We start from the raw sequence: 27,465 nt of genomic DNA, 5'->3' as shown, positions 1-27,465 counted from the left end.
ATATATATATATATATATATATATATATATATATATATATATATATATATATATATATATATATATATATATATATATATATATATTATATGTCTGAATTTCATCTGAAAAAGGGGGATTGAAAAGTAGACCCTCGGGCGGAGGTACCATAATGGAACATTATGGTCCTAGGGTGGCAGGTTTGAGCTGGTGACATGACACTTTGGCAGTATGTCCTCAGGATAAATGTATGTCTAAATTTCATCTGAAAAAGGGAGATTAAAAAGTAGACCCTCAGGCAGAGGTGCCACAATAGTCAGGTTGTGGGTTTGACTTTGAGTCCTCATCTTTGAAGAGTTTTTATTCTCTATTGTCTTCTGACTCTTCTCTACTCATTTCATTTCTTATTATTAAAGACCTTGGTCTCTACAATTCATAATCTAGAAGATAGATAAATGAACAAAATCCTTGTACATACAACAATCAAGACAATGTATCGGCATCAAGTTCTTTTCTTATCTTGAAATTTTATTGAAGGGTTAAATGTAAATGTTGAAACTTGAAGAAATAAATAACAATAGTGAGAAGTGGAATAGAGGCTTTGGTTTGATTCACGAGGACGGATGATGGGAGACTTTTCGGTTTCCCCTTTCTCAATAAAATACAATGAATGAGACACTAAAGACGAATGCAAGTCTTTCAACAAAGGAGAGACCGAAAAACTCCACATCGGCTGTCTTCGTGAATTGAACTAAAGCTTCTATTCCCTTTTTGCTATTGTTTTTCAAGAGTTATAGAGCATCCTGTCAGTCATTTATTCACCCCTTTATAATCTTTTTCATTTGTCTGTTGCCCGCATTTGTCTTCACACAAACTGGAAATGAATAATCTGTTGCCCCATTTATAAACTTTTAACTTCTTTATGGAATCTTAATCAATGAGACACATCATAAATATGTTTCAGTGACGGATCCTACCTGAATTTTTATTTGCCTTCCTTACATGGTCATTTTTTATATTGTGTGGTTTTAGTTACCAGAAAGCCGATAATGTCAGCTGAAATCATTTTAACAGGTCAAACGTTCAAATTGTTTTTTATTTTATGATTAAGCGATGTTTTTTTTTTTAATCCTCTAAGGAAATTGTAGTTATTTCGGTTGGACCTCTTTCTTTCCTTTTTTTTTCTTTTCCTTCTTTTCACTTTTTAAAAAAGGTAATTCAGTGAATCATTATATCAAAGTATTGATGTCATTGTGTGGTGGATGCCAATGTCACTTTCTCATTTTACTTCTGAATTTTATCCATTAAAAAAGGTGAGGTCAGTCATTGATTTTATTTCAAAGCAAATCAGAGAGCAAAATTTGATTTATTTATTGATCTTAAGAGGTTATGGTTTTGTTTTGTCATTTCATTTAATTGTTATCTTTTATTTGTTTACATAATGTTGTTGTGAAATAAAAAATAAAATAAAAAAAAGTTTGTTTACACATCTTTTTAATATTAATGAACGTCAATGAAAAAGGTCAATGTTGTAGAATACACATGTGGTTGGTAGTTCACGGATGTCTGCGTCAGGGATGTGAGATGAAATACTGGATGAATGTATGTTTCCATGGGTGATGATGTTATTTGTTCTTGTAAAATCATCTTGGGAAGGAGCGACATACATGATGAAGCATTGCATTTGAACTAGGCAACCCAGGGTAGGGATCCACATTCTGTAAGATTATTGAATACCTATAGTGTCGTGATGGAGCATTATGGTCCTGGGTTAGCAAGTTTGAGCTAGTGACATGGCACTTTGGCAGTATGTCCTCAGGAAAGGTATTTTGAACAGTTTCCAGAAAAGCTGGCAGGAAGACGAGAACCATTGCTTGTAGTTGTTAAAGTTGCACGAAGAAAAAAATGTAATGGTTTGGACACTTGGTCAGACATGTCACTTTGTGCAAGGCACGGTAGAAGGTAAACAGTCGAATGTATAGTTTTGGGAGATGATATTTTTTTCCATGTAAATCATCTCTCTGTTATGTACTGTTATTTTTATTTATTTTTAACATATGATTTGTAAACATTTGAATGTATTCCTTTTAGAAGGGACCTGTGCTGGTGTCTGGTTGAGACTTTTAGGTGATCTCAAACTAAGTACACTGATAGTGATTCTGTAGCTCATGTAGTGTGCTCTTGGAATCTACATCTGTTCCTTATTTGAACCATTTCCCCTTTGTCTTTCTTTTTCTTCTAGCCCTTTTAATTGTACAGCAAGAATGTCTTTACTATTCAATTTTCTTCCTTTTTACTGACGGTGATATGACCTAAATGTGTTGCAAGCGCCGTAATGAGCAATTCCTGTTTACATCTATTCAATGGATAACAAAATGTAAGCTGGGCGGGGGTCTTCGTACCTCCCATGGCGGGCAGGAGGTCAGTTGCTGAGTCTTCTATATTTGTTTTTCGAGTTGCTTTATATCTTTGTCATGGAATTAGATTACTTGGTTTGTCCTGTCCCTAGTCAGAGTCCTTGGCTGAGAGGGAAACAGTCAAGTACTGTAATACCTTTTTTGTTTTGAATGTCATGTTTTCTAAGCTTTAGAGTGTGTTCCTTGCTGGGATCCTGTGCTTGTGACTAGATGAGATTGTTAAGTGATCTCAAACTAATTAAGTACACTGACAGTATCCTGTGCTTGTGACTTGATGAGATTGTTAAGTGATCTCAAACTAAGTACTCTGATAGTATCCTGTGCTTGTGACTTGATAAGATTATTGATATTAAGTGATCTCAAACTAAGTACACTGATAGTGAGCTCTTGGAATCTGCATCTATTCCCTATCTGAAACAATCCCCTTTGTCTTACTTATTCTAGTAACTTATTTTAATAAATCTAGACTATCCCATATGTGCTCTGTTCGACTCGGGAAATGACATCATAAAAATAATATGCCACCCACGAGCCACAAGGGCAGAAATTGGCTAACGATGATATTCTGCTATTATGTATTAAAAAATAACAATAACAGCCAATTAAAAATGCAGATATCAAGCAATAGGCTTCAACAGTCGTGACGTCACTTCCCTCGTAATGATGCATAGTAACTGAGTAACTAGTTCTAAACTATTGGAACTATGGCGGATGCCCTTATTAAATACTTCTCCGACCAGCACAAAAGTGTATCCAGAGGAGAAAAACATAAATCTAATCATGTTTTGACTTTTATACATTTTCATCCCATGACATGTGAAAAAGTTCTAGTTCTAGCCAGCATGAAGAATAAAAAGGACCGATTTTCTTTGTTTAGAACCAAGCTGCTCGTTGCTGAGCGACGTGACATCAGATTATCGAATCCTATTGGCAAAATTAGATAATAGTCATACATACCTAGTCATTCATGCTAGCCCAATGACAATCTCCCCAACCACAATGAATCACTCATGCTGGGTGGGGATCCTGACCTCCCATAGTGGGCAGGGAGGTACATGCTGTGTCTTCTATCCCCCCATACCCGTTTTCCAATTGTTTCCTGTCGTTGTCTTGGAATGAGATTACTTAGTTTTGTCCTGATCCTTGTCGGAGTTCCTTGGCTGGGAGGGAAACAGTCGAATGTATAGTTATAGTTTTGGGAGATGATATTTTTTCCTTGTAAATCATCTCTCTGTTATGAATTGTATTATATTTAGTTTACATATTATATTATATGATTTGTAAACATTTGAGTGTATTCCTCTTAGTTGGGACCTGTGCTTGTGTCTGGATGAGACTTTTAGGTGATCTCAAACTAAGTACTTTGACGGTGTGCTCTTGGAATCTACACCTGTTTGAACCAATTCCCCATTGTCTTACCTTGTCTTGGGTGCTTTAATTGTAATTCTAGAACATTTTAATATCCCACTTTCTTCCTTTTTACTGGCGCTGATATGACCTAAATGTGTTGCAAGCGCCGTAAAACCCTTAAAAACATAAAACAGAAGCACTCATGTGCTGCTCAAGCACTAAGTACCCAGAGAGCATAAGTAGGTAGTGATCCACAATAACAGAAACAAACAAAAACAAAAAATATTAATTTTTAAAAAAGTTTTAATAAAAAAGCAACCAAACTTACCCAATCATTTAAGATGATAATTACCCAATGTAAATTTCCGGAAGTGGATAAATAAAGTTGTCATATTATTTTATAATAGTACGATGAGAAAAAAAATCCCCAGAGGGGAAAATTTTATAACAAAAACGTACACATGTATACTTGTGCTAAAAATAAATGATAACAAATCCTTCAATCTACAGAAGAGACATAATATTTTTTAAAAAATCCTTTAAGGAGAAATTTTTCTTTAGGATCTATTCCAAGGGAAGACTGGAATAACCCAGGCGTCAGCCGCAGTGCAGCGCCGCACATTGAGCTAGGGCGAGGTCACTTGCTCAAAGCCACACAACCGTAGCGGCGGGTGATCGAACTTGGTACCTTTCGGATACGAAGCAAAGACCGTACCGCTGAGCCACGCTGCCCTGCTTTATCTGATAAGAGACACCATCTATTGCATGCGCACAAATTTTTGATACTCAATGCATTAACTTTTACTGTTCATATTAGTTTTACATGAGAGTACATAGCGGTAATAATAGAAAATGAATACGACTATGGGTACGGTATCAAGTTTATTTTTTGTTTGTTGTTGTTGTTTTTTTGTTTTTGGAAAACAAAAAAAAAAAGTGGGGGGGGGTATTGTTGTCGGATCCGTTTTTTCATATTCTTTTTCTTTTTACTTTTCATGAAAGAAACGAAAGAAATTGGCTTTGTTTAAAAAGCGAAACGATTCATGATTACTTATCTATAATTGGATTCAATAGTCTGATGTCACGTCGCCCAGCAATAGCGGCCATCGTGGTTCTAAACAAAGAAAATCGGTACTTATTCTTCTTCTTGCTGGCTAGAACTTTTCATATGTCTTGTCATCAGAATGTGTAAAAGTCAAAACATGATCAGATTTATAATGTTTTGTTTTTTTCCCTCTGGATACGCTTTTATGCTTGTCGGAGAAATATTTCATAAGGTCGTCCGCCATTGTTCCGATAGTATAGAGCCAGTTACTAAGTTACCATACGTCATTACGAGGAAGTGACGTTACGACTGTTGAAGCGTATTTAGTTTTAGACATTAATCATACAACACATTAGTACTTCTGTCTGAACATGGGCAACCCAATAACAGCAAAAAAAAAATTAAAAAAAATTAATTTTTAAAAAATGAAATAAAATAAAAAGAATTTTGTAAAGAAATGTTTTGAGAATTCTTGGTCGGTGGCAATTTTTCGGATTATATCTCTTTGTAATCCGACCAAGCCGACCTGTACGAATAATATAATGCAGGTCTGACATCCGGACGCAATTATGGGTCTAGTTTAACATTGTCATGTAATGGACAATATTTTGCGTCATTAAAAAAAAAAAGATTTCCATGGCAACAATGAGCCCGTAATGAATTGGGTTGACATACCTGCAAATAAGTGCACGTGGGATCAAACGTATGCATTTAGAATGCAAGGAATACACTTCAACAGTCGTAACGTCACTTCCCTCGTAATGACTCATGGTAACTTAGTAACTGGCTCTAAACAATCGGAACAATGAATGGCGGACGCCCTTATGAAATATTTCCCCGACGAGCATAAAAGCGTATCCAGAGGAGAAAAAAAGCATTATAAATCTGATCATGTTTTGACTTTTACACATTCTGATCACAGGACATATGAAGAGTTCAAGCCAACATGAAGAATAAAAAGTACCGATTTTCTTTGTTTAGAACCACGATGTCCGCCGTTGCTGGTCGACGTGACATCAGACTATTTAATCCAATTAAATGAGACACGCGTTCCTGTAGTATATTTTAATAAAACATTTTTTTTTACGAAAAACATAAAATAAATTAACAAACAAAATAACAATAATTCTAACTTATTTTAACAGTTTGCATTCAGAGAATTAATCCACGATTATTTCCCCTTATCACGGTCTTCACGCCACACCCCGTAACAGTTATTGTTTGTCCCACACTTCCGAACATTGGTTTGTTGTTGTTTTTTTCTTTATCCGGAAGTGTGAGGAGTATGTTTTGATATTTTGAACCCAGCATTAATTTGTTTACTTCATTCTGACATTAAGTCTAGTGCATGTGCACCAAGGGCACGAATGAGGTCAATTCAGAATACCAGATTAATTTTGCAAAAGAATGCCAAATTTGAAAAAAAAATGGTATAAAAAGTGCTCTGTTGGCCTCCCTTGTTCTGCTATAAAAGTAGAAATATCTCTCTCTCTCTCTCTCTCTCTCTCTCTCTCTCTCTCTCTCTCTCTCTCTCTCTCTCTCTCTCTCTCTCTCTCTTCCCCCCTTTGTCATTATGTAATTGTCTCAACTTCATGAAAATTCCCCCTTGTCTTGTCTGTTTAAGAATAAAATGAATATATTTATTGTAATTAGTACCTATACATTTGTTGACTCAATTTGTAAAATCAAATGATTCGAAAAAATAAATGTGAAATACAAGAAGCATATTAAGCTGCCTTATGGTGTAACAATGTACGTTATCTAAGTACACGTCGAGGTGCACGTAAGAAATGCCGCCAATAAAATAGTAAGAAAAGAAACAATCTATCCGACTGTCACAACCTTTGCACAACAGCTACTTTTGCTTAGAAATAGATTTCTGATCTTCAGATTTGCCCGCAAAATGATACTCGGAAAAAAAAAAAAAAAGAAATGCCAAATTCATACATTCTTTTCTTTTTCATACCAAAACGGCTCTAAAAATAAACACGCCGATTTAAAAAAAAAAAAAAGTCTTTAAATAACCAAACTGGCATTCGTGAAGTCAGAAGATTTTCAAGTTCAAGTTCAACATATGACGTAGGGTCACGTGGCCAAAACCACAACAATCGATATTCCTCGACGGACCAGCCCAGATATCATCCAAGTTGTTTGTAAACAAATTTCTACTTTATTTATTTTTAAATCAGCTAATCGAAACTGCAACACGACCGATGTAATGCTGGTACTGACAGACTGACATCCAACGTGATCCATGTTTATATATATAATCCGGGTCCTATTTCTTACTGACTGGCACCGTCCTCATCTAACCTTGGCCTTGAAATTTCACACGAGAAGAGCTGTGTGTTTGGGAAAGGAGGGCACGGGGTATTTTGTATTCGATTACATTATTTATTCTGCTGGAATCATATCGCAGATTATGTAATCGGCTTTGTTCACTGAACATAGTTTATCTTGTATCAATAATGCCTCCAATAAATTATATGCCGCTCGATTGATTTTTAACTTGGTTCCCTGGGGCAGATTTATCTAGTTTGAGTTGGGAAGCTTCTAGGGTTCCATTTCATCAAGAGGATAGTCTGGGTGACTATGGTCCAGTGCTATGGCCACTTTGTATCAGTGGGACATGGCGGCCTCGCCCGCCTGACGATTCAACAATACATCTTCTGATTATATTCAATTCAATTCAATTCAAAGGTTTATTTTCAGACAATTGCCAATATAACTCATACATGAATATAATATTTCCAATCAACAAATCAAAGTAAGTAAAATTAATAATAAAGCAAAGCAACAACAGCAACAACAACAACAACAACAACAACAACAATAATAATAATAATAATAATAATAATAATAATAATAATAATAATAATAATAATAATAATAATAATATATTATTATTATTATTATTATTATTATTATTATCATAAATTATTTAAAAATTTAATTTGTACGCAACCTCTCAAACACATGTATTAACAAGATATGAAGTGAGTAGAAAAGTGCCAGAAGACAATAGAGAATAAAAAATTTTTTTTTCCGCGGCGGTGGTGGGGTTTGAACCTGCGACCTTATTGGTACGACAACTCCGCCTGGCAGGTGAGAGCGTGGCTCTACCGTGTGAGCTATCCACGAACACAAAAATATTCGTTTCAAACCCAAAATCATTTCTAGATCCCTCTCTCACCCACTTCTTGAGACCGCCGATTCGTTCACCACCATCGCGAAGTAATTTTGACCAGCAGTTAAGCTTAATAGCCAATATTCTCATCACAAACATATAACATAGAAACGATTGAGACATTGAGTATGCTCCGGTGTATGGGGTGAATTTTTAATTCAGAAAAGTGAGTGGAGCAGGCACTTATGTTGGTAACAACAAGATATGAAGTGAGTAGAAAAGTGCCAGAAGACAATAGAGAATAAAAATTTTTTATTCTCTATTGTCTTCTGGCACTTTTCTACTCACTTCATATCTTGTTGTTACCAACATAAGTGCCTGCTCCACTCACTTTTCTGAATTAAAAATTCACCCCATACACCGGAGCATACTCAATGTCTCAATCGTTTCTATGTTATATGTTTGTGATGAGAATATTGGCTATTAAGCTTAACTGCTGGTCAAAATTACTTCGCGATGGTGGTGAACGAATCGGCGGTCTCAAGAAGTGGGTGAGAGAGGGATCTAGAAATGATTTTGGGTTTGAAACGAATATTTTTGTGTTCGTGGATAGCTCACACGGTAGAGCCACGCTCTCACCTGCCAGGCGGAGTTGTCGTACCAATAAGGTCGCAGGTTCAAACCCCACCACCGCCGCGAAAAAAAAAAAAAATTTTTATTCTCTATTGTCTTCTGGCACTTTTCTACTCACTTCATATCTTGTTGTTACCAACATAAGTGCCTGCTCCACTCACTTTTCTGAATTAAAAATTCACCCCATACACCGGAGCATACTCAATGTCTCAATCGTTTCTATGTTATATGTTTGTGATGAGAATATTGGCTATTAAGCTTAACTGCTGGTCAAAATTACTTCGCGATGGTGGTGAACGAATCGGCGGTCTCAAGAAGTGGTGAGAGAGGGATCTAGAAATGATTTTGGGTTTGAAACGAATATTTTTGTGTTCGTGGATAGCTCACACGGTAGACCCACGCTCTCACCTGCCAGGCGGAGTTGTCGTACCAATAAGGTCGCAGGTTCAAACCCCACCACCGCCGCGAAAAAAAATAAATTTTTATTCTCTATTGTCTTCTGGCACTTTTCTACTCACTTCATATCTTGTTGTTACCAACATAAGTGCCTGCTCCACTCACTTTTCTGAATTAAAAACACATGTATTATCATCATCACCATCATCGTCGTCGTCGTCGTCATCACTATGCTGATTAATTCCTTTTGTTATTCTCTCTATCTATCTATCTGTCTATCTATCTATTTATGTAGATCTCTCTCTTTTTCTCCCCCCCTCTCTCTCTCTCCTCTCTCTCTCTCTCTCTCTCTCTCTCTCCCCTCTCTCTCTCTCTCTCTCTCTCTCTCTCTCTCTCTCTCTCTCTCTCTTATCTTTATGATTTAATTTTTTATTTCTTACCCTGTTCTTAACAGCTTTCCGAAATTATTATGGTGAAATGTATTAATTTTCTGAGCAGTATTTGTGCAGATCTGCCATGCTTGGTAACCAAAACCCAGAATTGATCTTCAGATCGAATAATCCTACATGATCAGTTAATTTTTAAGCTTTAAGGTTTTTGATGACAACATAATGCATTCTGAATCTAAAAATTAAAAAAATAAATAACAAGAAGAAAATAACAACAATAAAACAACACCGTTGCGAGCATCCAGGACTTCCCATAGGACAGTTTCATCCCCCAAAGACCTCAGAAAATTCTCATTTACCCCAGAACTATCACAGATTGGAACAATTTACCGCGGGGAGTTACATCTGCACCCACTTTAATTTTATTTACATAGCTCCTAGATCACTGCTGAATTTTCAACCTGATGCATTCCTGCCAAGTACTACAAAAAATTCGTAGAATTACGATTTTTTGTCTTCAGCTACAGAGCTGCATAGGTCTCTTTCAATCAATAAATTCTGTTGAAAAGGAAAGTTTAGCTTCTTAGAACCTATATTCAGGACTTTGGAGCATTTTTGGACCATGTTGAGAGCAAATTGTTTATTTCTAAAGCTATTTAAAATAACTTTTTCTTTTTTTTCCACTTGGAAACTACGATTTTTAAAAATTTCCTGAAGACAACTCTGATCTAATGTTATCGTTCATGTCAAAATCTTCTTGAGTGAAGGTGGACATTAATAAAGGAAGATTCAGAACTGTTTCTAACAACTCCTGTGGTTGCCGAGTGGTACTGTGTTTCGTCTTGTAAGTCAAGCGAGATTGAGAATTGTTTGTCACCACATTGATAATCAAATGATGGTATAAATATAACCTCGGCATTGTTTCATTGCAAGTAGCCTTTTACACTAGACGCAGGCGTGAGTAACTGGCTTTATCTAGATAATAGTCTTACAATTTATGAGTGCAAGCGGCTACCAAGATTTTTTTCGTCTGTGATAATAAGCTGCTAGAAGCTGCGGACTATATAAAGTAATAAACAAAAATGCTTAACAGCTTTTAAAAAGAACAAATTACAAAACACGGAACGTTTCAGGCTCAAAACTCTTCTTCAACCAATAACAAACACTATAAAAACATAATTATATTACTTTAAGTACCAGATAGACAGACGGCAGAGAAATATTTAGCCTGTCTTTTCGGTTAATAATTTTTCTTAAATGAAATATAAATAAAATTGTCTCATTTGTTTTTGTTTTTGAAAAATTAACAAAATAAATTAACGTAAGCAAACCCACATTTTGATTGTTAATTCAGAAAAGTGAGTGGAGCAGGCATTTTTGTTGATAACAACAAGAAATGAAGTGAGGAGGATTGTTAGTATCGAGTACAGAGATCACCGCCCATCCCTCCTGATTCCAATCATTGCCCAGCTGTCAGTGGTATTTTCCCCAGTCTTAGCTCTTACATGACATGTCCGAGTGACACCAACCAGTAAGGTATCATCATTGGTGACACTGACACTGAATGTCGATGTTAATTATACGTTTTATTTAACTTGAATAAGCCGTCTGAAATTTGTTTTAGTCAGTGATTCACAACAAGCTTACGAACTTTTGATCATATCTTTCTCAACCTGAATTGGATTTTTTGTGTGAATTGAGATACATTTTGTGGTTGTTCGTGTTCTGTCTCTGTGTCATAATCTGGGATTTAGACCAGTGGCAGGAAGAAATAATACAAAATTGCGCCTGGTACGTGAACATTTTATTCTTTGATTGATATAAGAATCGTGTAATGAAAATAATATTAGTAAGACTTTTTTTTTGTACCTTTAACTTTAACAAGTTGATACTGACACGAAATACGTCTACTTAGTGACTTAGATACCATTTCCATGTCTGGAGGCGTCCGTAGCTACACTACTATATACTATATTATTAATTAGGACTCCCCAGCAGTAGCATCTATATGGTCATCGCTCCATGTAGCGTCTTTGCCATTTTCTCTCTTATTTTTCTTGGTACTGTCTCTTGTTCTCTCTGATCGACTAATCTGAACACTTGCTATTTAGGACCATAGTTCTAGTATTTGATTTGATTTGGTTTTTTTTTCTGGTATTTTTTACTTCTTCGTGTGCAAAGAAAATAGAGCAAAATAAAAACACGACCATAGATGTTGATATAAAAATTGTCCCAAAATTTTATTTTATTTTATTTTATTGATTTTATTGAATGATATGCATGATCGCATGTGCATATATGTCTATAAGTAAGTACTTCCGAGCACTTTTGGATGGAAAAGGGCGCTATACAAATTACGCATTGTAATTATATTTATTATTATTATTATAATTATTTCTTTCTGCCAATTAATTTCTCGGTTAACCCCCTATCGCGCCTGGTGTCTTCACCCAATATAAAAAAAAATAATTTTAAAAATGGAATTATTAGTATTAGTTGTTTTTAGTTTGCTTGTAATTCTCCTCAAATGATCAAAGTCAACGCCTTGTTTGGATGTCACGTAGGTTGTGGGAATTAATTTTAACTGTCCTACCTTTGCTGTCCCTCGTACTTGCATTCCCATATAGATGTGATGCATTTAAGTAAATTAACTCACAGGGTAAACCAGCCTGATATAATGTGACAACACACAAAACTTTTTTTTAACATTGAAGGTTTATAGTCTGAATTGATTTAATTTAATGAGAACTAATCATTAAAATGACTGTCTATACTATAAACAATAACACAGAGCTGAGTGACGTCGATTTCATTTCATCTATATCATGTATATCCTTTCACCTTCTTTGTGTTCCTGTATCTGAACTGGAATGAGACCCTTCGGTTTCCCTTCAAACAAGGGAAGTTAGAAAAGAAACATCGCTACTCTTAAAAAAGAAGAGAGAGGCTTTATTTCATTTGATTTTGTCCTATCGTTAGAAAGTGTATTTTATATATAACAAAGTGTGAATACTGCCATGTGTGTTATCATTACAGTAATGAAGTGTGTAATCCTTCAGCGCCATTCGGCCCATGGACCCAGAGTTTATCCCAGTTTCTAGAGTACGAAACTGACAATAGCAATTGCCTGCTACCCTTTGGATAGAATGTTAGTCTATTGCGAAATACTTTCCACCATATCTAAGAGACCCAGCTACCCAATCACTGCTGGGTGGACAGGGGGATCAGAAAAAAATTCTCGACTGCACCCGGGATTGATCTCAGTCCCTTTGTATGTGAAGTGATTGCTCTACCAACTGAGCTATCGGGAAACATGATTTTATCTTTTTTTTCTGTGTTCAATTAGAGTGCTTTGGAGTGCACAGAACAACATGGTGGATACAGGCCAAAACAATACAATTTTTGTTATTAGTAAGGAACAAAATGAATATATGTTATGTGCGTTCTGTCGATTTGTGCGATTGATTGATCATGAAGCTTTTTTCGTGGATTCACAAAATGGGCAACAATCTAGTAGTAATAGTGGATATTGTGCTAGTGGTTGTGAAGGAAGTAGTGGTGCTGCTTGATTGTTGCATGTTCTGGGGATCCACAACAAGTTTACATAATGCACCAAACAAAAAGAATAAAATACCAGACAGATGGCAGAAAAGTGTTTTTGCAAGTACGATGTTGAAATTTGTATTATATTTATCATCATCATCATCAACATCACCATCATCATCATCATCACCATGCTGATTAATTCCTTTTGAAATTTTATTTTCAGATTATTCTCTGGACGTGACTTAATTGGAGAGACTTTGTCATCATTTTTTATATAGCTAACCTGAATCAAACCACGATGGTCTTGCAGTCACAACCACTTTTTCATCTTTTCCCACAAATTGAGCCAATTTTTGAAGAAAGTTGTCGCCTTAAGTAGTGATAAACATTGGTTTTCCAGAAGCATTAAGAATTTTCTTTTAAGACTTTGATAAAGAACAAACACCTGATCCTTCTTCCAACCCAAAAAGATATTTAAAAAATACCCAATGAATTTCTTGTTTTTACTTTGTGATTTGATTAAGGTTTGATATTATTATCAAATTGTTTTATTTTACTCGGTGTTTTGATAGTTGCAAATAAGCATCATGATGGAATGGACATCAATGGAGCCCATTGGGGCTGCTTTTATTCTTGGGGATTTAGATGGAGATACTTACACACCAGCCGATGACTGTGAAGGTGAGTGTTATATTAAGTGTAAGTGTAATGGTAGCACATCTGACCGGTAATCAGAAGGTCTGAGGTTTGATCCCCAGTCGAGGTCGACTGATGTTTATGGAGTTTTTTTTTACTTGTATTTTTCTTTCTTGCTTTGTCTGGTACCTTTCATACACACTTGTTCAGTTCTTTATCTTACACCGGTGCCTGCTCATTAATTTCTTAATAAGTGTTAAATTTATGCGTTACCTATGATATTTTTTCCTTTTTCCCCCCTCTTTTAATGTTAATATTCTTTGTTGGATTTTTAGTTTTTTGAAATAGTTATAGTTATGTAAGGGAGAAAATATGTATAGGGCGTCACCTCACTGTTACTGCAGTGTAATTTGTAATATGTAATAATATTTGTAATATGTACAGGCATCATGTCTCGTTCTACATGTAATGTGTTGCTGTTGGCCAGGGACCCTTATAAAGCGCTTTGAGCACGTTAAGTGGATATTGCACTATATAAAAGCTCAAGTTGGAGAAATGTTGTCCAAGTTTTATGCAGACCTGCCTGCTTTAAAATTTTAAAAATTCTTAATTATATAGTTAACTTAAACATTAAAAAAAAAAAAAATGCTTACAAGGGTTAAATAACACTTCAAAATCCGTAAAATTATGTTGTCTGGCATCAACTTTCATTGTCAATAAGTTTTAATGTTTTTAAGACGCTCATGACGTTTCTGAAATTGGAGCAAAATTTCATAATTCTATGAATGTTTTTTGTAATACACAGTTGGCATGTCTGTTCATGGCATTGAGAGACTTAAGTTAAGGTGATGTTTGAATAATAATAATAATAATAGACTCTTATAGAGCGGACAATATCCTTCAACCATGAGGCTCTTGGTAGTTTACATCAACACAAAACAATATAGAAAGTACATGACATAAAAAAAGAAATGTTTTCAAGGATTTTTTGAACACAGACAATGATTTGGAATGAAACACTTGTGTCAAGGGCTGTTAACCATATGAGTTGATTTTACGATAATTCGAAGCTTGGTGTAAAATTACCCATTATCTCTTCTTTGATGTAATAACACCGTTACTTGTTTTCGTTGTCTTTCAAATAGATGTCTTGGAAGAAATGCTGGACAATCTTATCAATGATGACCCTAGGACGAGACCATTCAGACGTCGAATTGCCATGGAGAAAGTCTTGGAGAAGGTGAGAGGAACATTTTGATTTTCTACTTTTCTCTTAAGCTTTGTCTCCATTTGTAATAGTTTTCATGTCTTTTTCATGAATGAAAAGTAAGTATTTAAGTTGATAATGATTATAATGATAATGATATTTAAAAAAAAAAGAATACAAAAGAACTAGAGCATATATACAGCACAATATCCACTAAACATGCTCAAAGCGCTTTACAAGAGGCTTCTAGCTGACAGCCACACTTAATATGTTGGACAAGACCTGATGCCTGATATTACAATTTTTTTGTACAGAGACAATGCTATTAATGGTCAGTTACTCGTTTTACATCTCAGTACCTGAGTATTGCAGTATTAAAATTAATACCATAAGTTATTATAGTAAAAATGATAACAGTAATAATAATAATAATAATACTGATTTTAACAATGATAATAGTGGTACAGTAATAATGATAATAACAATGATTTTAACAATGATAATAGTGGTACAGTAATAATGATAATAATAACGATTTTAACAATGATAATAGTGGTTATGATTATAATAAGATGATGATGGGCGTATGATTATGATAATAATTAATATTATTATTATTAATATTATTATTATTCAGCTTTGTGGATCTGTAGTATAATATGAAACTCAGCGTATTACTCGTAGGTCCCTGGTTTAAATCTCGCTGCGGGAGTGTAAAGTCGATTTATTGGAAAAGGCCCTTTAATCACATTTTCTGACCATTCTTAAGTGTTAAATTTGTACCCGGTCCAAAACAATAAAATCTAAAATCAAATTGCTATAGCTCCTTACAGGCTTCATTCATGTCCCATTCCACATGTTTAGTGTTGCTGTCGGCTGATGACCTTTTTCTTTTCTTTTCTTCTTCTTCTTCTTTTTTAAATTTTTTTTTATTAGCGTGTGTGTTCAGAGTAGATAATTTGTTAACCCGGGAAGCTGCAGCAAGCTTTGATTGGAGATATGAGCCAAAATCGAAGATAAAGTGTTTCCCTTAGCAACACATTTTTTATTCAGAAAAACATTCATAATAATTCTAATAGACATAGAAAGAAATATTAAAGTGGTAAATGATCTGAAAGATGTGATCTACACCACTAACTGAATATATATAACCCAATTTATGAAATTCGCGCATCTTTCCGGGTTTTCTCAGCCAGCCACACATTTAATTGTTACAGTTAGGTCGACTTCAGATACAGTCAAAACTCATGGTGTCCTATAGTGGATTCAGGTCTGACCTTGTTGGATGGTTCTTGTCAAAAAGACAAGTAGAAGAGGCGTTGATGATTTTATTTTTTACTTATTTATCTTCCAGTTGTCTTATTTTTTTGTTTATAGGTTGTGATAATCAGCCATAAATATACAAGAATTGTCTCAAGTGTTGATTAAGATGCACCCAGTGGTTTACAATAGATTGATATCACAACATTGCATCATATCATATTGAATGAGATAATGAGTGAAGGCTAGAAATGGATTGATTGTAATATTAACAATCATTTTATTAATAATAATAATGATTATAATAATAATCATAATAACTAATAATAATAATAAGAAGAAGAAGAAGCAGAAGAAGAAGAATATTAATAATAATCATAATCATAAAAACTAATAAAATAGTAATAATAATAATAGCAATAATAACAATAATTGTAATAATAATAATAAGAAGAAGAAGAATATGAATAATAATCATCATCATAAAAAGTAATAAAATAGTAATAATAATAATAGCAATAATAACAATAATTGTAATAATGATAATAATAATAGTAATCATGATGAGGCTATGTTAAACAGGTCCTGAGTTGATTTCCGTCCTTGTCTTGGAATTTAATATAACTTGGATTTTTCCTGCCCCTTGCCGGATTCCTCATCTGAGGGGGGAAACAGTCAAATGTTAAGTATTAGTTTTGGGAGATGATATATATTTTTTTACTTGTAAATCATCCCTCTCATATGTATTGTTATATTTGTTGTTTTGAATGTATAGTGTAGGCATTTGAGTGTGCCCCTCTTAGTGTGATCCTGTGCTGGTATCTTGATGAGGCTTTTAGGTGATCTCAAACTAAGTACACTTATAGTGCTCTTGGAATTTACATCTGTTCCCCTATTTGAGCCTTACTTTTTCTTGGGTGCTTTCATTGTAAATCTTTTTTTTTTGTTTGTTTTTTTTTTGTTTTTTTTTACTTTCCCAATTCCTTTTTACTGGCACTGAAAGGACCTAAATGTGTCGCAAGTGCAAGAATAAGATTTGGAAGGAAAAAAAAAAGTGTACAATGTGTACACTTCATATTGTACACTTCTTTTCTTCCAAATCTTTTTCTTTTTGACAAGCAATCTTACGCTTTTTCTTGTATTGAGGTTGTTGGCAGCCCTCCTGTATTCATACGCATTTTGTTCTATATATGGTAACAATTTTGTTGTCAGATACTGGCATGACGCATTTAACTGTTATTATCTCGTACACAGCAAGACAATTTTGTTATTATTTCCGGAGAGTGATGTTTATTACAGCTCTCCATATCTAGATTTAATCTATAGCCGAATAAAAATATTTTTTTTGATGGGCGGGAAGGGGTGGTGGGGGGGGGGGGGGGGTCAGCGAAAGCCCAGGCTTTGTTGCATAAGCTCTATGGACACCAGACGCTGTTTCAATTGTATCGTCTCAATTTTAAAAAATCATCTTTCATTTTCGTTTACTATTTCTGGCATTCCTTTTGGCGTGTGAGCATTATGTAAACATCATTTTGCATGCTTCAACCCCTCTCCCCGATGCTATTTTTTAGAGGTGGGGGGGGGGGGGGGGGGGGGGCAGGGGTAGTCTTGGCTTCCGATAGGAATTTATTTTAATATTTCCCTTGGGCCCTTGGGCTCCGTACTCGCTGCGCGAGCGCTTGTATTGCTCTGTATCACAGTATAGAGGACATTGCTATGCTCTGTATGCATTGGAAAGAAGGGATTGGGGACTCAAAGGCATCTGGATTGAAGACAACAATAACAACAACCACGACGACGGGGGGGGGGGGGGGGGGGGGGGGGGGGGGGGGGGGGGGGGGGACTCAATGGCATCTGGATTGAAGACAACAATAACAACAACCACGACGAAGCGACGGGGGGGGGGGGGGGGGGGGGGGGGGGGGAGGAGGAGGAGGACTCAAAGGCATCTGGGTTGAAGACAACAAGAACAACAACCACGAGAGGCGACGACGACAATTCAGGGATAATATACAATAAAGTTAAATTTTCATCATAAAGTCAGTCAGTCGCCCCGAAATAATCCCGTGAATAGACAATGAATCAAATAGTGTATTTAATTTAGTACCAGAGGAATAAAATGAGCTTTTGTATAGCGCAATAATATCCACTAAACTTGCCCAAAGCGCTTTACAAGGGATCCCTGGCCAATAGCAACACTTAACATGTAGGGCAGGACAAGACGCCTGTTAGGCGATATTACAATTTTTTTTAGGACTGAGACAACGCTGTTACCGGTCCGGTACTCGTTTTATACCTGAGTACGGTGAGAGAATGTGAGTAAAGAGCCTTTTCCAAGGACTCAGCTATGCGTCGAGCGAGGCTCGAACTCAGGAACTTCCGATCCGAAAGCGGGTGTCATACCGCAAGACCACATAGCCGCACTGAAACAATGGGCTAGGCCAATCGGAGTCTCATTTCTCTTAAAATAATATAGTAGTCTTTCAGAGCAATTGGGGCCCATGGAGCTTATTTATCCCGGTTTCTATAGCGCTAAATAGACAACAGCATTTGCTTGCAACCCTTTGGATAGGACGCTAGTCTATCGCGACGGACTCTTCACCAGATCTAACTGACCCCGCAACCCAATCACTGCTGGGTGTACAGGGAGGTCGGACATCCCTCCTCCTTCTCTCCCCCCCCCCCTTCTCTTCTCCCCCCCCCCTCTTCCCTTCCCCGACCTCTGGCTTCACCTGGGATCGACCCCTCACCCTTTACACTTGAAGCGAGTGCTCTTCTAGCTTAGTTTGAGGGAATCTCCTTCTCATCCTCCGAGGAAGGTTTGCTTAAATATCGATCAGCTGACGCCTAGCTGCCTTCATGAAATTTCAAATTCGTAGTTTCTAAGGGGGAAAAACGAAAGAGCCACGTTAGATAGCTCTAAAAATAAATAATTTGCCATCGGCATGATTCAAGCATGCCCCAAAATCCTGAATATATGTTTTAAGGAGCTAAACTTTCCCTTTTCAACAAGATTTTTACGGCTATGTGGTCTATCTAGTGCTATGACACTCGCTTTCGGATCGGAAGTCCTGGGTTTGAGCCTTGCTCGGTGCATAGTTGGGTCCTTGGAAAAGGCTCTTTAAAATGAGTACCTGGCCGTTAACAGCGTTGTCTCTGTCCGAAAAAATTTAATCACCTAACAACCGTCATGTCCCGTCCTAAATGTTAAGTGTTGCTGTTGGCCAGGACCCCTTGTAAAGCGGTTTGAGCACGTTTAGTGGATATTGCGCTAGAATATAAAATAATAATAATAATACACATTTATACAGCGCTCATTCTCGTGTAAAACACAAGCTCTGGGCACTTTACAATATAAATTATCAATTTTAAATGAAAAAAAAAAATAAAAATAATAATTCATGGCCAAATCAAGGATTCATAAACACATAAAAGCTCATTTAAAAATTTTTTTTCTTCTTTTTATTAAAGCTCAATGTATTGAGTCAAAGCTACGAATGCAATCCTGTAGCTGGAGCCAAATATTCGTATTTCTACGAAACTTTGGTAGGACTAGGCAGGTCTGACTTATGCTAATGACGATGCAAGGAAGGAGACTCGTTTCCTGTATATTTGAAATCCCCCCCCCCCCTAGTAGGATTGAATGTTTGATAATGGCACACCTTGGACTGACGTGTAATGAAAATTAATTCCACGATCTAGGTTAATGGAAAACCTCGGATTGTGTAAGAAGGCAATTCGTATTAATAAAGCCATGGTGAAATGAAGAACGACAGCTCATGACAAGCTTGTGGAGCGACTTCGTTAGATGACCATCCTCTCTCTCTCTCTCTCTCTCTCTCTCTCTCTCTCTCTCTCTCTCTTTCTCTCTCGCTCTCCATCGTTTTTAGGTACAAAAAAAAAAATAAATTAATAATTAAATTAAAAGAAGAAAAGAAATGGGAAAAAAAATCCTTAATAATCATTTGTGACCTCTCGCCTCAAAACGGTATTAAGTCGGGGTGATTAAGATGCTAACAATTGAATTCATAGCCAGAAAGTTCAGACTTGAGTTGAGTTTGTATGTTTTATAGAGGAGAATGAAAATCATACTTTAGAGTGCTGAAGAGCAAAAATTCAAATTTTTGACCGGTTTAATTTTAATTTGACTTTTTAACGTCTGGTTCATTCCGACATAATACCGTTTTGAGACGATGGGTCACATTTGATAAATAGTTGGAGGGTTGGTTATCTCCCCCCCCCCCCCTTTCCCCACCATCTCCCATTGAAGCTGAGTTCGAATAGGGGGTCAGACCTTGAAGTTTTCGTCATTCATTTTACCTGAGATAAAAAAGTTTAAAAAAATAAAATTATCAATGTTTAGATGGATTAACACACCTGACTGATATTGACCTAGCTCCAATTTCTTATTTATTTGATTGATTTATTGATTGGTTGGTTTATTTATTGTGTTAATTATTTTATTTATTTATTTATTTCTGTATTTATTTCTGTATTTATTTATTTATTTATTTATTTATTTATTTATTGTATTAATTAATTATTTTATTTATTTTATTATTTATTTATTTGTTTATTTTATTTTTTTTTTTAAATTGTTTATTTTATTTTTAAAAAATTGTTTATTTTCTTGGGTTTAAAAAAATGTATTATATCATTTTATCTATGTAAGTATTTATTTATGTTTTATGACTATTTTTAAACGTACGTTTTATATTTCGATTAGTTTGCTAAAATGAAAGAAATTAAATGCGCCACCGGCCAACCGTCAATGGAACGCATCTTAAATCATTCTCAAAATACGATTCGCCTGTGCACCGACGTGCTCTTATTTGAAGGTCTGTTATCCTACATCGACGTGCACTTATTTGCAGGTCTGATAACTCAATTCCTTATATGGGTTCATTGTTGTAACGGAAATCTCCAAAATATGACGCAAAACATTGTCCATTGAAACAATATTAAACTCGTCCCATAAGTAAAGTCCGTTCGGATGTCAGACCTGCAAATATGTATACGTCGTCCAACACGTTTATCAATATTATCAACACTATTATTTTAGTTTAATATTTTGACGACTGGTGAGATTAAAGCCGAGCCCGGCCTGTAAAAGGGTTAATGTTTTGTTGAGAATTTCAGGTTTAATATCGACGATCAAATTTTTACAAAGGCGCCGGTATTTAATGTAATTAAATTTAATTTAACTGAATTTTATTTATTCATTTGCTTTGGTTTTTTTTTTTTTTTTTTCGTTTCGTTTCCTCAACAAAAGCTGTCGTGCGTTGCATTGGCACAGTTGTGGCAAAAAAACAAAACAAACCGGCACGAGAAGATGGATGTGGCCTGCTGATAGAAAATACCACTATTCCGGTGGAATTCCACATAAATGTATCGATTTGTATGGATGATTTATTTGTTTTCTCTTATTAGTGATAATTCAATATTTTCGCATCGATTTTGTGTAATTAATTGTTTGTCGTTATTATTATTATTTATTACCCTTTTAAAATGTAATTAATTTGTCTTATTTGTTAGGCCGTTTTTTAATTCAATTTTTTTTATTCTTCTTCTTCTTCTTCTTCTTCTTCTTCTCTTCTTCTTCTTTCTTCTTCTTCTTCTTCTTCTTCTTTCTTCTTCTTTCTTCTTCTTCTCCTTCTTCTCTTCTTCTTCTTCTTCTTCTTCTTCTTCTTCTCTTCTCCTTCTCTCTTTCTATATCTCTCTCCCCTCCTTTCTCTTTCTTTCTTTCTCTCTCTCTCTTGACACACACACACACACACACACACACACACACACACACACATATATATAATATATATATATATCCCTTTTTCTCCCCTCACGCTCTTTCTATCTCTCTCCTCTCCCCCCCCCCCTCCTCTCTCTCTATCTCTCTCCTCTCCTTCTCTACCCCCCCCCCCCCCTTCTCTCACTTTCTCACTCTTCTTCTTTCTTTTTTTTATCCCTCTACTTTTCTTTGAGCTCCCCCCCCCCCCCCTTTCTTTCTTTCTTTAGGTAAAGAAGAAAATAAAAGAAAAGTTAATGTTGGTATGTTTATATGTGACCAAGCGTCTCAAAATAGTAATATGTCGTGGTTAACTTGCTGCTTAAAATTGACTTTATGAAATGTGTGACCAACCGTCTCAAAGCGGTATTACGTCGGGACGACGTGCACTTATTTTCAGGTCTGATAAACCTCCCGCCTAGTTTACTTTGCGTCACTGCACTGCGACGACGGACGCCAAAGTTATTCCAGTCTTCAATTGGAAAACAACCGGAAGACAAATTTACCCTTGGGGGATGAATAAAGGAGATTTTGTTTTTATTTATTTTGATTATTTATCATCATCGAAAAACTCGAGGAGTCCCCAGCTGGGGTTCGTTGGGAACTATATGGCTGTAAGTTTTACTGACAAAAGGAGTAAAAGATTTTAAGTCAGTGCACGACAGATTTTCACTACACGTCGGGGAGAGAGAGAGAGAGAGAGAGAGAGAGAGAGAGAGAGAGAGAGAGAGAGAGAGAGAGAGAGAGAGAGAGAGAGAGTTTTTTTTTTTAATTTTGGTTTATTATAAATTTTAATTATTTTTCGAAGCGAAAATTGTTTTTTTTTGTTTGTTTTGTTTTTAAATTATATTCTTGCCGTGACATTGTTTTGTTTTTAAATTATATTCTTGCCGTGACATTTATGGTTATTTAATTATTGATTTGTATCTCAAAATATTCTTATCGCACACGATCTTGTTATCTGCGAATGCCTTTAATATAAAGTTGAGCTTGAACTTGGTAAGCCCATAAGGATCATCATCAGCTGTTGTTTCGTGTTTGATACATTTTCTCAACGATTCAAAATTATTACAATAAGAGTTCGAAAATAATAATACGCAACACTTTTCATTGCGAATAGGGTTCAACAGTCGTGACGTCACTTCCCTCCTAATGACGCATAGCAACTGGTTCTAAACTATCGAAACAATCGCGGATGAAACCCTTATGAAATACTTCTCCGACGAGCAGAAAAGCGTATCCAGAGGAGAAAAACATTATAAATCTGATCATGTTTTGATCTTTATTCATTGTGATCGCATGACATTTGGAAAAAGTTCTTGCATGAGTAATAAAAAGTACCGATTTTCTTTATTTAGAACTAAGCTGTTGGTTGCTGGGCGGACGTGACATCAGACTATTGAATCCTATTTTCTACAGAACGTACCATTGAAATAAACGGAAGCGGGTGTCAGTTTGAAATGAAGCAAGCGTCTGATTTACACCCGTGTCTGTTTCCAAAATTGTCGCTCACTCCTCCTTGCTATTTTCATGAAATCTCATTCTTGAAATGATAGACACGATAAGATATTTTAGATTCCTCTTGGGAGGAAATCGTAGTAGATATATCTACATCATCGTGTGTAAAATGTTTACGTTTTTATAAAATGCTAAATCTGTTAACTACTATAGATAGTATGCGCTTGGCTAAGAAGCTCATAACATTGCCATCCGGAAGTATAACGGACCAACACACAAAACTGTGTGTATCCATGAACGTTTATAGTCAGGTTAATACAGCTCAGTGAGCATTACTCATAAACGCGGATGGCAAAAAACAATAACAAAGACCTGAGTGACGTCATCTTCGAACTATTTATACTCTTGGGAAAGACGTATGTCAAAACTTTGGCCAGAAAACTCGTCCTTCAAATTATCGATCGATTTAAATGACCCTTATCTTGGCAAAAAAAGAAAAAAAAAGAAAGATAACACTATGAAATTGACTGTAAGCTTCAATTTAATATATGAAAACAGATAAAATGGACGTTTCGGGTTTCCCCTTTATCAACAAAAACAGGATGAATGAAACACTACAGATGAATGAGATAATTTGGTAGTGGCTTTGTTCAGATGCTTCGAACAGCAACATTTAAAATTACATAACCCTTGGCATTATCTTGGCAAAAACTCATAACCCTGGGATACCCCGCATGGGGTTGAGGGTTTGTGCCAAGCTGAGGGGTCATTTAAACCGATCGATATTTGAAGGACGAGTGTTCTGGCCAAATTTCTTTAATACGAGTTTTTCTAGGGTACCGCAAGTAATTGGTCGAGGAAAACTTGGATGTCAAAGTGATTGGATGATGAAACGCGTATCTACCATTGTGAAGAATAATATAGATAGACATAATTATAATATCGTTCCAACCATCGGGTAACCTCTGTGGTGTAATGATAGCGCGTCTGACCGGTAATCATGAGGTTTGAGGTTCGATTCCCAGTCGAGACAGGCGGATTTTTTTTTCTTTTCTTATTTTTTTTTTTTTGGTAATAAAGAAAAACATAAATATGACCACTTCCAAAATTAAATAAATAAATGAATAGAACGTAATACCAAAACACAAAACGTTTCGGACTCAAAACCCTTCTTCAGCCAAAACAAACAAACAAACAAACAAAACTCAAGTATTTTACTTTAAAAAACAGTCAGTTGTTTTTGATCCAGCCAGATAATGTTTAAATACACATTTTAACGTTGCCACGTTCGCTAGATTTAACGCTTGACAGTTTGACGTAACAAATCAAAGCAAAACCGGACGCTGTTAACTTGATATCATTAAGCGTTACTATTTAGGGAGGGGTGGAGTTATAGAATTTTTTACAGATCGACCTTAACGGATTCCGTGGTAAACCCTCCTGTCCATCAGTTGCTGGAAGCTGGATTAAACAATGTTAAAAACTGTCAGAAAGTACTCAGAAAGTGACAAATTGATCTTGCGTCATTTTCAATGGGATAATGTTGTATTGTAATGTCGCTGTTTTACGGTGCTGAAATTGGGTTAAGCTCATAATGAATGTATGGTGCGGCTATGTGGTCTAGTGGTGTGACACTCGCTTTCGGATCGGGAGGTCCTGTGTTCGAGCCTCGCTCGGCGCATAGTTGAGTCCTTGGAAAAGGCTCTTTACTCACATCATCTCACCGTGTAAAATGAGAAGCTGGCCGTTAACAGGGTTGTCTTGTCTGGAAAAAAATATATTGTAATATCGCCTAACAAGCGTCATGTCTCATTCAACATGTTGCGTGTTGATGTTGGTTTGGGACTTGGGACCCTTTGTAAAGCGCTTTGAGTACGTTTAGTGGATATTGCGCTATATAAAAGCTCAATTTTTGTTGTTGTTTTTTTTTTAAATAAAAAAAGAAACCATCCCAAAAAATCCGTTTTCCTCGACTGTGTTATTTCTTGCTTTGTCCGGCACTGTGTCATACACCCATTTTTTCAGATCTTGGTCAAAACTTCACACACACACACACACACACACACACACACACACACACACCACACACACACGATCACTCTATTCTCCGTTACAGCATTGACCCTTTAATTTCCTGGTTATCGAACGAATGGATTAATACATGCATAATAGATAAGGTGAAAGACGTTCTCTGATTTGTATGTCTGATAACCCAAATAGGATTCAATAGTCTGACGTCACTTCCGCCCAGCAACGAGCAGCTTGGTTCTTAAGATAGAAAATCGGTACTTTTTAGTTTTTTCTTCATGCTGGCTAGAGATTTTTCATTTGTCATGTGATCAGATTGTATAAAAGTCAAAACATGATCAGATTTATAATGTTTTTCTCCTCTGGATACACTTGTATGCTCGACGGAGAAGTATTTCATAAGGGCGTCCGCCATTGTTCCGATAGTTTAGAACCAGTTACTCAGTTTCTATGCGTGATTACGAGGGAAGTGACGTCACGACTATTGAAGCATATGTCTCATTGTTGTAATGGAAATATGTACATACTCTCAAACCAACGCAAAATAGTCTCCATTACAACAACTGTTAATACGCTTCAACAGTCGTGACGTCACTTCCCTCGTAATGGTGCACGGTAACTTAGTAACTGGCTCTAAACTATCGGAACAATGGCGGACGCCCTTATGAAAAATCTCTCCGACGAACATAAAAGCTTACAAAGAGGGATAAAACATTATAAATCTGATCATGTTTTGACTTTTACACATTCTGATCACAAGTCATATAATAAATAATAAAATAAATTCCCTTTATTCATCCCTAAGGGGAAATTTTTCTTTAGGATCTATTCCAAGGGAAGACTGGAATAACCCAGGCGTCAGCCGCAGTGCAGCGCCGCAATGTGAGCTAAGGCTAGGTGACTTGCTCAAGGCCACACAACGAGGCGGGTAGTCAAACTCAGTACCTTTCGGGTACGAAGCAAAGACCATACCGCTGAGCCACGCTGAAAAGTTCTAGCCAGCATGAAGAATAAAAAGTACCGATTTTCTTTGTTTAGAACCACGACGGCCGCCGTTGCTGGGCGACATGACACCAGACTATTGAATCCAATTCAAGCGCAGAATTGAGTTTGGCTATCGGACCTGTAAATATATGTACGTTAGTAAGAGACAGACCAGGCAGTCATAGAATATCATCGTGGTTTGTCTCGCCAGCGGTCATTATCCTTGTTTTGTTTTGTTTTGTTTTTAAACCGTTTTAAATTTGAAATGCGTGTCCTTGACATAGATAATAGTTCAATGTCAAAGACTAACAGGAAATTATTATTATCTTACCTTGATTGACTTTTATGTCCGATTTATCTCAGCGACAGAATTGTCAGGTTGGTTTTTTAAATACCAAATCCTAAAATCTTGGCGGTTTTTTTGTTTTTGTTTTGTTGAAAAAAAGTATTTATTGGCATTGTACAATTGGGTTTGGCATTTTTGGCAAATAGTAACTTTTTGTTTTTATTTATCGAAATTCACTTGATTTTATCCGGTTTTTTTTGTGGGGTTTTTTTTTGTTTTGTTTTTGTTGACAAATACACAATGATTCCACAACATGCATTATATTTTACCCCTAAACTGACAAAATATTGTAAATTTTTACTAACTATAATATATTCTTACACTCTTACTATAAAAAAAATAAAATAAATACCGGTCGTGTTCTCAATCGCTGAACGAGCTTGCGAGTGCGCGTTAGGAACAAAATTCGAATTTTCCAAAATATTTTAGATTTCTCCTTTAAAGAAAAAAAAAATCTAAATTTAGTGAAATTTAACTCTTGATATTCTGACGTCACAAATAATTATTGTAAACTTGTTATCATTAAGCATCACCATTAATTGGAGGGAGGGGGGGGGGGGCAGAAATTCTATTCTTTTTATCACTATTGTCTCCTGACGCCTCTTTGATATTAAATAGCTCAAACATTGCATTCACTCGACTAAGGTGTAAATAAGTACCTAACTATAGACAAAATGTTTTATATTTCAAGAGTGCTCGTACAAAAAAAAGGACGCATAACAGCCGGCTTGTACTGTTTGAAATGGAAACCCGTGAAAACGTGCTTGATAATATCTAATTTAAGTGTTCATTTTAAAATCTTTGTCACGAGTTATGATTAACCTCAACTCCACCACAAATCTCACCTCCCCCCCCCCCCCCCCCCCACCACCACCACCCCCA

General features: G+C 35.9%; 1 protein-coding gene across 1 annotated transcript in view; it reads left to right on the top strand.

The window, feature by feature from the left end:
• The first annotated feature begins 10,814 nt into the window (after window positions 1-10,814).
• LOC144956180 (protein timeless-like) overlaps window positions 10,815-27,465 on the top strand; it is an 81,731-nt gene continuing 65,080 nt past the window's right edge. Inside the window, exons 1-3 of the mRNA XM_078886580.1 lie at window positions 10,815-11,127; window positions 13,106-13,563; window positions 14,664-14,758. Of these exons, the coding sequence (XP_078742706.1) occupies window positions 13,470-13,563; window positions 14,664-14,758 (189 nt within the window). The 5' untranslated portion in view covers window positions 10,815-11,127; window positions 13,106-13,469. The remainder of the gene's footprint in view (window positions 11,128-13,105; window positions 13,564-14,663; window positions 14,759-27,465) is intronic.

This window comes from Berghia stephanieae, chromosome 10, assembly GCF_034508935.2.
Source record: "Berghia stephanieae isolate SIO BIC M18660-M18661 chromosome 10, UCSD_Bste_1.3, whole genome shotgun sequence".
Classification (NCBI taxonomy): domain Eukaryota; kingdom Metazoa; phylum Mollusca; class Gastropoda; order Nudibranchia; family Aeolidiidae; genus Berghia; species Berghia stephanieae.
This window is presented reverse-complemented; position numbering and strand designations above follow the sequence as displayed.